This window comes from Montipora capricornis, chromosome 6, assembly GCF_036669925.1.
Source record: "Montipora capricornis isolate CH-2021 chromosome 6, ASM3666992v2, whole genome shotgun sequence".
NCBI classification, from domain to species: Eukaryota; Metazoa; Cnidaria; class Anthozoa; order Scleractinia; family Acroporidae; genus Montipora; species Montipora capricornis.
In genome coordinates this window covers 29,089,741-29,100,655 of record NC_090888.1, presented here as the reverse complement: position 1 = coordinate 29,100,655, position 10,915 = coordinate 29,089,741, and the positions used below count along the sequence as shown (strand labels likewise).

Genomic DNA, 10,915 nt, shown 5'->3' with positions numbered 1-10,915 from the left:
TACAGAGCAACGGAATAACGCAAAGGACACTGAAGCATTGAGAAATCCACCTGTAAATCCATCACTGCTAAATTTATCACAACAAGTACAGACACCATTAACAACCCACTTTAACACCAAAGAGTACTCACAATGGCCAACTCAGGTACCCTGGTCCCAGAGCCCTGGTGCAGTCCCAGCAGAATGTTATATGTGAGAACCAGTATCGGTGACATCAGATAGCAGAGCAGAGATAGTACAAGCACTGCGTCAGGTTGTTTCTGCCCCAAGGATTGAGTACATGAGAATCGATGGAGACCTCATAAAGTATGTTTCGTTCATGCACAACTTTGAAACCTGCTTAGAGAAAGATAACCCCGCCAACTCCAGGAGATTACAGCTATTAATCCAACACTGTTACGGCAAGGCAAGGGATGCCATTGAAAGCTGTGTGAATCTACCAGTAGACGAGGGATATTATGTAGCAAAGAGTACCTTACGCGAAAACTTTGGGCTATCTCACATCATAGCCAAAGCACATATCAAGAAGTTGGAAGACCTACCTCCCTTGAAGCAGGCGGATGGAGCAAGTTTACTTGAATTTGCCCGCCATTTAGATGTTGCCAATAGAACTCTGTCAGGCATGGTGCCTGAATACGTCAGTGATTTGAATCACACGAATACGTTAAGGGAACTGAACAAGAAGCTGCCACAGTTTATGAGGGTCAAGTGGACAGAATGTGCAGGAAGGATTATTTCATTTGGAGCGAAACCTAAGTTTGCAGACTTCCTTAAACACTTAAAGGACAGAGCTGCGCTTGTTAATAATGAGTTTGGAGAGGATCTTAACGCTGCTCCTTCGAAGGAAAGGGAGAATGTGAATGGCAGAGACCAACAAGGTCGAAATCCTCGAAGACTCATGTCACTATTTGGAGGTGTCCGAGGTCGACAGGGAAATGGGGGACAGAACCAAACAATGCCTGCTTGTACTGTTTGTCGTGGTCAGCATGGATTGTGGAGGTGTGATAAGTTTAAGAAGCAATCTCATCAAGACAGATGGAAAGTAGTTCATGAACAAAGCCTTTGTATCAAGTGTCTCCAGAGCAGTCATTTTGCAAGAAACTGCCCCCAAACTCAGTTCAAATGTCAAGTGGATGGATGTAAGAAGGAACACAACACACTGCTACACCCCCCTCCAGCAGATTCAACCCCGCCAAGTATTAGTATAAACCAGCTTAATCAGGAGGGAACAAGGGTGAACACCAATAGTGAAAGTGTTGCCGTAACCGCCGCAACTGGGGCTGGTGAGCGAGTCTGTCTTAGTGTTGTTCCAGTCAAGGTCCTAGGCAAAGGTAGCAATTTGGTACCTGTTGAAACATATGCATTGTTGGACAGTGGCTCAGAAGTGACTCTTTGCCATGAAAGGTTGAAGAAGACATTGGGTGCAAGTGGCACGAGGCTGGACTTCCCTTTAGCAGGGATGACGGGCTCAACCAGAGTGGAAAGTCAACAAGTAGATCTTTTGGTGATGTCAATGGATGAATCAGTGACAGTGGAGCTTTCAAGCGTCAGGACAGTCAAGCATATGCCTGTAACTGAGAGCTGTATAGCCAAGAAGGATGCGTCATTTGCGTGATATTGAGTTACGACAGTTGGACATAACAAGTGTCATGTTAATTGTTGGTCTTAAAGACAACCCAAGCTTGTTCTTGCCGTTAGAATGCCGGGCTGGTGGCAAAGGAGAACCAGTAGCAATTAGGTACAGCCTGGGATGGACGGTGATAGGTCCTGTTGGTGGAGAAAGCTGTACCGCCGAACGCTCAGTCAACTACCTACGTATGGAAGATAGCTCTGTTGTGTGTGCAGGTGGTTTAGATTTTAAAGATTATGTTCTTTGCAAGGACCACAAGAAGAGTGTTGTGTTGTCTACAGGACTAAACACTGTGTCTTTGGAATAGAATGTAATGCCAATGAACCCAAGCATCGTTTACAGATAGATGAAATTGATCGTCAAGCTCAGGACGATGAACTTAGTCAACAGTTGGAGCGACTGTAAAGAACAGATTTTCAACACTGTGAAGTCAAGACGCGAGTTTGTGCATCGTTGGAAGACAAGAGGGCCCTAGAAATAATGGAGAGAACTCTTAAGATGGTAGATGGACACTTTCAGGTTGCCCTGCCTTGGCGACACAACAGGGTAGTTCCAGAGCGAAGAGGTTTGCTTCTAAAGATACGACTCCTGAAAGACGAAGCCTTGTTGGAGAAATACAAGACAACAATGGCTGATTATATTGAAAGTGGCCACGCTGAAAAGGTCCCCGATGAAGAGTTAGAGATAAAGGACAGACCGGTGTGGTACCTACCTCATCATCTCCTAACTCACCCTTTAAAGCTCGGCAAAGTGAGGGTCGTTTATGATTGTGCTGCCAAGTACGGAGGGACGTCACTGAATCAACAACTTTTACAAGGACCTGATCAAACAAATCAATTAGTGGGTGTCCTTAGTCGGTTTAGACAAGAGCCCATTGGAGTGGTAGCTGATATTGAAGCGATGTTCCATCAGGTGCTGGTGGAACCTAAGGACTGTGATGCACTTAGATTTTTGTGTTGGCCCAATGGAGACTTGTCTCAAGAATTGGAAGAGTATAGAATGGTGAAGCACCTATTTGGTGCCACATCTTCCCCGAGTATTGCTAATTTCTGTTTGAAAAAAACCACCGAGTTACATGGATAAGGGTTCGAGCAACAGACAGTGGAAACGGTGAAGCGTAACATGTATGTGGACGACATGATGAAGTCAACAAACACTACCGAGAAGGCTGTTGTGCTGGTGAGTCAACTCCAGGAGTTACTAACAAGAGGTGGTTTCCATTTGACAAAGTGGTATAGCAATGACAGAGATGTGCTAGCAGCCATTCCAAAATCTGAAAGGGCTAAGTCATTTGCAAACTTGGACTTAGAGAAATTGCTGACCGAATCTGCTCTAGGTCTCAAATGGAACACAGAGGAAGACAAATTTGTGTGGGAGGACTTGGAGAAGATCCTTCAAGTTGCTAATCAGCGACCAATGACATGCAGAGGAATAGTGTCAGCTGTTTATTCTCTCTTTGATCCCCTGGGTTTCATCACACCATACATCATGAAAGCCAAACTGTTGTTGCAAGCCCTTAGTAGAAAGAACATTGGTTGGGATGATCTCATTGGGGAGGCTGAGAAAATCCAGTGGAGGCGATGGCTGGATGATCTTCCCAAGTTACAGGAAGTGCAAGTAGATCGTTGCTTCAGACCCAGAGAGTTTGGCGAAGTAAGAGAAGTACAGTTACACCTTTTCTCAGACGCATCTGGTCAAGGATACGCATCAGTTGCATACCTCCGTGCGAAGGACGAGAACAGTCAAATTCATTGTGCATTCGTAATGGGAAAGGCAAGGTTAGCCCCAGTGCGCGAGATTTCAATTCCAAGGTTAGAATTGACAGCCGCAGTCATCTCCGTAAAACTTTCTAAGATTATCCATGCAGAATTGGGATCATATTGGGTTCCTGAGCACCTGAGGCCGATCAAAACAAACAGAGTCCGAATACAGAACCCGGATCCTACAATAACTAACAGACTCCGTAATATTAGCAAAGGTGAAGTGGTTCAAGGTTCAAGGTTCAAGCAGTACCCCGAAGGTGGATTTAAACAGAAAAACACTCGGCGCCCGATATTCTCACTCAAGCCCCTTATTGGACGAAGGCTTTCCCCCCTTCCCTTGTAAACAAACGGACTCCGAAACCAAACATCACAGCGGATGAAAGATCGCGCCCGAAATCGGCAGCATTTAAACATTTTCACTATTTCTGTTTTTTCTCTGTTTTATCGTTAGTCTTTTGTCTTTTTTTTTTTCAATTTTTTCCGCAGCGTAAGAGACATTTCGCTGAAAAGAAATCCAGCAAAGGACAGTGAAACGCAAGAAATAAAATTCAATACCACACACCTTTTCTTTTCTTTTCTCTCACACCACAAGCAGCCCAAGCTCAGTTTTTATCGGAAAATTAGCTTTGAGTTTATTGACCATTTTCACATTCCCCATAATACACTTTGTTTGCCCCCCAAATTTTGCATAAACCATTGAATTCAAACACTCTTGGGAATATGCAGTGTCCCAAGAGCATTTGAAAACGATGGTTTATGCAAAGTTTGGGGGGCAAACAAAGTGTATTATGGGGAATGTGAAAATGGTCAATAAATGCTAAAATAAACTGTAAATGTAAACTGAAACTTCACTTACGTGTACATACAGTTGTCCTCGTCTGTTCTGTGCAATTGGAGGGCAAACTTGTGTCTGTTTTAGACGGGTTTGTGGCTTTCGAATTTTTACGATGCCCTTAGTTGTCATTCCCCCGGTTGTGGACAAAATACTGACGCCCAGTCCATGGACTACCCTAAAATGGACTCACTCCTAAGAATACCATTTCGAATGCGTACTATTGAAAGAACAGAATTTATTATAAAAAAAACCATACTTTCATTGCACATACCTTGTTTATTTTCGTGCGCATGGTGACATGCAGCTAAATCCAAGAACTGCACGGGTTTCACTTCACTTACATGATGTAATCGGCCATCAGAATAATAACATTATCGAAAGCTAACCTTTTTAAAATGGCTCCTTAGACATAAATACTGTTTGTCAACACTGTTTAAAATGGGTGTTTAGGCTAAGGTAACCACTGTTTGAGACGTGTCTTCCATATAGACAAACAGTACTCTTTTGAAATAGTATTTATAGGGTAGTCCATTTGGGTACTCCATGGACTGGGGGTCGGTGTTTTGTCTAACACCCATTCCCCTCATAAAGAGAAGAAAGGCTGGTGACTCGTGGCGATCTCGTCCCACAAATCGCTCGCGCATCACAAAGTAACGATCCGAATTGCCATAAAAGAGATCATGGGTTCAAATCCCATTGCACTATTATTAAGTGATAATAATTTTTGCTTAACATTTTTTTTCCAGAAAACAAAATTTATTTTTTGAAAAATATAGCCAAATGTTCTTTCAATGGTAGAGACTAAAATGTTGTTTTGAACTAGATCCCTAATGAAACCACGGACTAGAAGCAAACAAAGAACTGTCAATGGCAGGAGTTGGAAAAGGGAAAAAGGTACAGGACTTGAACCAAGGAACAAAACCACAGTGCACGTTCGTTTTTGGTTATCATCTTGCGTGAAGTAAAATATGACCTTCATTAATGATGACAGAGACACCTTCTGGAATTCCTGAAAGAAGCTATTGGCTCTCAGGCTTCTTCTTTTTCTGCAACCTCTACATCTCCTTTGAGAAAACACAAAAAGAAGTTACAGCGTTTTTCCAATAGAATTCCGTACCAAACGAGATACGCATTAATGTGTCCTTTGAGAACAAGAACCTTAAAAATCAACGTCTTCCTCTTTGGTGTTTGTTAATTTTTCAAAGAGCCCGAATTAGTAAGCATTACATGGTTTCTTCATGGTTTTGACTCAAAGGTAACTGCAGAATACCTTGCCATTTTTAAGCTGCACCCCTGAAGAGGTTGTATACACGGATACACAGTCCAAAAAACCACCCCTCCCCCCCACTTATTGAAGTGGATATGCGGATACGCGGATACGCAGTCCAGAAGACCACCTGTTCCCTAGTAATCTTCTAAGTATATTCTGATCTAGTGTAGTTAACAGAACTGTCAAATAAAGCTAAGATTTTAAAGTTGGAGTGAAGCTTGCTATGATACAGACCTCACTTTTATACACATGATTACAAGGCTTAGGGGAATCAATGCATGGATTTGTATGAGTTAATTTATTCCCTAGAGCCTCACAGTGATGCCTTTTCGTTTCAATGAGACTGAATTTCATATATCGAAAGTGGGTTACTGCGTTACCGCAATGCTAACTAATCTGAGATTTACATAAGAAATGCAGAAACTCCAGCCTCACTTTCATATGCTGGCCAGGATCTGAAGCGCATAACTTTTCTTAAATGAGTCAAAAATTAAAAGAGGAATTTATTGAACAACTGAGTGTGAGCAATAAAATTGTATTAAAGTTAATGATGACAGCAGTGGTACTTTTTCATACTTTTTATAGTTCAACAATAATTTTAATAAAAGATGTTTGTTGGTACACTTTTTTACCCTTTCAGTTTTGCTAGATTTGTTTGTTTGTTAATGAATCATGAAGGAACACTAAATATAGGCTGCCCTGGCGTGCAAGTAGTTTCTTAGGCCTCATAGCAAGCATTTATAAAGCGCACAAAAAGAGGGCAAATGTGACCCTGCAAGTGATAAAGGCCAATGCAAATCGGGGGAAATTCTTTTTTCAGTCTTTCCGACGCAAAAAATTGGATCAGTTAAGTTTCACGAGTAATTTAAGAAATTACCCGAGAAGATATGAATACCAAAAAAGCATTAAGTAATATCAAAACGAGGATTGTAATTCTTGAAGATATGACTACCAAAAAAGCATTAAACCAAATTTTAGAAATAATTTTGTCTTACATTTCACCCTCCTTTGTTGCATATCTTTTAAAAAACAAAAAGACAAAAACTAACGATAAAATGGAGAAAAAACAGAGATAGTGAAAACGTTTAAACACGCTGCCGATTTCAGGCCCGATCTTTCATCTGTGATGTTTGGTTTTGGAGTCCGTTTGTTTACAAGGAAAGGACGAAGGGGGGGAAGCCTTCGTCTAATAAGGCGCTCGAGAGAGAATATCGGGCACCAAGTGTTTTTCTTTTTAAATCCACTTTCGGGGTCCTCCTTGAAACGGGGCCGGTCCACTTGACCTTTGCTAATATTATGGAGTCCGTTAGTTATTGTAGGATCCGGGTTCTGTATTCGGACTCTCTTTGTTTTGATCGGCCTCGGGTGCTCAGGAACCCAATATGATCCAAAAATTGGATATGAACTTCCAGAAAGTGTTCTACTGGACCGATTCAATGTCATTGTTGAAGTGTATCAACAACGAATCAAAAAGATTCCAATCGTTTGACAGTGATACATAATGGATCTTCCCACTCCGAGTGGCATTATGTAAACAGAGATAATAATCCTGCAGATGATGGCTCAGAGGGACTTAAATTGGATGACATGTTAAAAAATGATCGTCGGTTGAGAGAACTGGAGTTTCTTTGGGAAATGAGAGCCTCTGGCCAAGGATGGTTGAAATTCCAGCATTGAAAGATGACGACGCTGAAGTCAGGAAGGAGACTCAGATTTACACTGTTGTTGTTCAAAGTAAATTCCTGGAGCCCTTAATAGCACGCTACTCGTCTTGGTGGAGGTTGAAAAGGGCTGTAGCCTGGTTGTTGCGGTACAAGGCGTACCTTTCACTGAAAGTTCAGCTGAGTAGAGGAGCGCTTTAGGTTGAAGTGAATCCCAAATCCAGAGCGGCGAAGTGCCATTCGTGAAATACGGCCACTTGAAGGCGCAGAGCTTCAGGAGGCCGAGAAGGAAATCCTCAAGGAAGTACAGCAAGTGTCCTTTCCCTCAAGTCATTGAGGTTTTCTCATCAGTAGGAAGGTCTGATGTAGACGGTTGTGTTAAAAAGGTCCTTCTGAAAGGCAGGAACGGCGTTGCATCAGCTCAACCCACGCTTGGGGGATGGTTTGCTGAGGGTTTGTGACCGACTAACACATGCCCCGGTTCCTTATGAGAAGAAACACCCCATTATCCTTCCCTACAAGCATCATGTGACGGATCTGATTATCAAGCAGTATCATGAGAGTTTGGGTCACATGGGTGAAGAATGTGTTTTGTCTTCTTTAAGAGAAACATTCTGGGTGCGTCAAAGGAAGGTCAGCAGTTGCGACGAGTGTTAAGGAGTTGTATAGACTGTCAGCGAAGAAACACACGCCTGGGAGAGCAGTTTATGGCAAATTTACCTGAAGAGAGGCTAATCCCTGACAAGCCACCATTCATATTTGTTGTTTTCGATTATTTCGGGCCGATTGAAGCAAAGCAGGGCAGATCCCATGTTAAAAGGTATGGATGCCTATTTACGTGTTTGACAATGCAAGCGGTCCATATAGAAGTGGCCCATTCTGCATACTGCACCATTTTGAATTCTTTTGAATCTCTTTTGATTCCATTTATGTTTGAACATGAACGAATAGCGACTGCTAATAATTCCACAGCAATGATAAACAAGTAAGGGGAAAGGGGGTCTCCCTGCCTTACACCTCGATTTATTTCAAAGCTAGCTGAGAGCATTCCATTGTTAATGATACAGCTTGTTATGTTACTATAGAAGGTGCCTACTCATCTTATAAAACTTATTTATTTCAAAGCTAGCTGAGAGCATTTCATTGTTAATGATACAGCTTGTTATGTTACTGTAAAGGTGTCTACTCATCTTATAAAACTGTGTCCAAATCCAAAGACTTTAAGCATTTGAACATAAAATTCCATTCCAGACTGTCAAAAGCTTTCTTGAAATCTATAAAAGTAGCCATCCAGGAATCTCATAAGTTTTTGCGTAATCCCTTATGTCCAAAATTGATCTTGCGGCTTCCCCTATGTAACGACATGGAACGTACCAGTTTGGTTACTATGAATGATTTCCAGTATAACTTTGGACGCAATTTCAGCGTCAACGTTAGTCAAGGAGATTGGTCTTTAATTTTTTAAGGAAGTCCTGTCTTTGTCCTGTTTCTCAATGAGAATAATCACTGCTTGTCTTTGAGATGGGGACATTTCCTTCTTCATAAAAGCTTCATTGATGGAATCAATCACGGTATCCCTAAGTAATGGCCAAAAGGTGTTATAAAATTCAATGGGTATACAACATCGTTTCCTGGCGTTTTTGCAGTTGGAAATGTTTTGAGAACGTTTCCGCACTCTTCTGCAGTTACTCTACCTTCACACATTATTCTTGATTCATGTGAAATATGCGGTAAATTTGGATTATCGAAGAAAGCCGATGATTCTACATTATCTAAATTAACATTTCTACTTCGATATAAATTCTTCTAAAATTTGCGTTGTGAATCCATAATCATAAAGGGGTCAGTAGAAATTACACCACTAATGTGTAGCTTTCTTACATGCTTTCTAATTTCTTACGTTTCTCGAGATTTAAGAAATATTTGCTATTTTTTGCACGTAGTATGATCCACTCTACCTTGTCCTTGTACAAGATCCTGCTTACATTTGTCTAGTGCCAGACGAGTATTATTACAAGGATTTGTTTGGAACATTAGAACTGCCTCCTGATAACGATTATTTAATTCCTCCTCTTGTTTCCGTAGAATAGAAGCTACTTGTTTCGAGAATATAATGGAGTTTGACCTTATATTGAACTTGATCCAATCCCACAAAAGTCTAGGTGCCTGTACATGTATGTCTTAACCTGCATCCAACCAGGTCGGTAAATTGTTTGTTATCATGTGTTCATAATTTTCGTTTGCCAATAAAGAAGTGATTAAGTTTCCAGAAACCAACTCCTCTTCCACTTGATTCGATGTCTTCAAGTTCTAGAAAAATAGCGGAGTGGTCTGTTTTGATGGAAGGTACGATATCGACCTTAGTTACCACGTCATGTAATTTATCAGTTATTAGCCAGTAATCTAATTGGCAAAATACAAAGGCGAGCAGCGCCCCCAGGTAAGCTTTGCAATGTTGGGTTTTTTAAGCCCCAAATGTCATGTAACTGAATTCATTTTGCAATCCCTTTAAGAATTCTCTACATATTTTCATGGGATCGTTAGACCGCCATATCCAGTTTCTCTTTAGATGACTGCCTTCTTCTGGCACTGTCATCCAAACGTGGTACAGACCAGAAGATCACTAGGTGAAGGTGAGGCTGAGGGCTCCAGTGCTAAATCAGGCTGACAAGATTCTCGCGTCTTCACTACTTCAAACAAAGCATGAAACCAGTTGCCAAGTCCTTGATCCTCCTGAAATCTCTTGATAGTCTGGCAGCATGTGTAACAAATTAAAGTCCCGTGGCCATTTCGTGAAGAAAACATGCCACCTATCTAGATGTGTTAAGGGATTTCTAAGGAACATGAAAGCACTTGTTGGAAATTTTCTAACCTGCACCGACGTTCGCTATGGCAGATTTTATAAGAGGCATGCTAGTTCAGCATGGAAAGGAGGCTGGATAATATAATGGCTATAACTATCGTTTATTAAGACCTATTGATACCAAACATTACCAAATGTGTCATCTAGGGTCATCTCACATATGCCATGCATAAATTGAATTATATGGACACGTGATCACCATTGCATGGAAACGAGGCTACACAAGGAAAAACACTCCTTCAAGCTCACAAAAATAGTTGTCATCCTGAAACTATTTTCAGATTTGACATAAGACACTTTGTGATATGGCTAATAATTCCTTTATTTGCTTTTTCAATGGCAATGATCATAAAAGCAGAGAAACATGCTTTAAAATAAACAGTTTGCATGATTTGATTAAGTTTAGTGTGCAATTAATTCGATGCAAATAAAGCGAATTTGTTGTGTGTCTGTTTGCTTGTTTGTGTTCGTTCTATCACTTAATTTTTAAGGAAAATAAACTAAAACCACAATGCCTTAATCTTATTCAAATTACATTTTGCTTGAATGTACCATTGTCAGCAGTTCTTTTCATGAATTGGGTCAGCCGTTTTTGTCATCATTTTAGTGGTCCGCCATGTTGGTAAACTGGCAGGTTGTTTAGAGCCGTTGAATGATTTGTTTATCTACTGGGCAGAGGAACCCGAAAAGGTAAACCTTGGTGATTTTAAAGTTTGTATTGTCTGCCAGAAAGATGATGAAGTAGTCTTCGAAAAGCATGCCTTTGCTTCGTTTGAGAAGTTTTAAACATGTTTAGAAGAATGGGCTACTTATGGTCACACAAGTTATGGCAGGCAAGGGAGAAGCTTAAGTTTCTTTCACCAAGTTCTCTTGAAAAAGAGGCAGGCATCATG

At 41.1% G+C, this 10,915-nt stretch overlaps 2 protein-coding genes across 2 annotated transcripts; both read left to right on the top strand.

Annotated features, from left to right (window-relative positions):
• The first annotated feature begins 280 nt into the window (after window positions 1–280).
• LOC138053565 (uncharacterized) lies at window positions 281–1,615 on the top strand. The gene has a single exon (XM_068900183.1). The coding sequence runs from the start codon at window positions 281–283 to the stop codon at window positions 1,613–1,615; it is 1,335 nt and encodes a 444-aa protein (XP_068756284.1).
• A 495-nt stretch (window positions 1,616–2,110) lies between these two features.
• On the top strand, window positions 2,111–2,713 carry LOC138053564 (uncharacterized). The gene has a single exon (XM_068900182.1). The coding sequence runs from the start codon at window positions 2,111–2,113 to the stop codon at window positions 2,711–2,713; it is 603 nt and encodes a 200-aa protein (XP_068756283.1).
• Window positions 2,714–10,915: the final 8,202 nt, after the last annotated feature.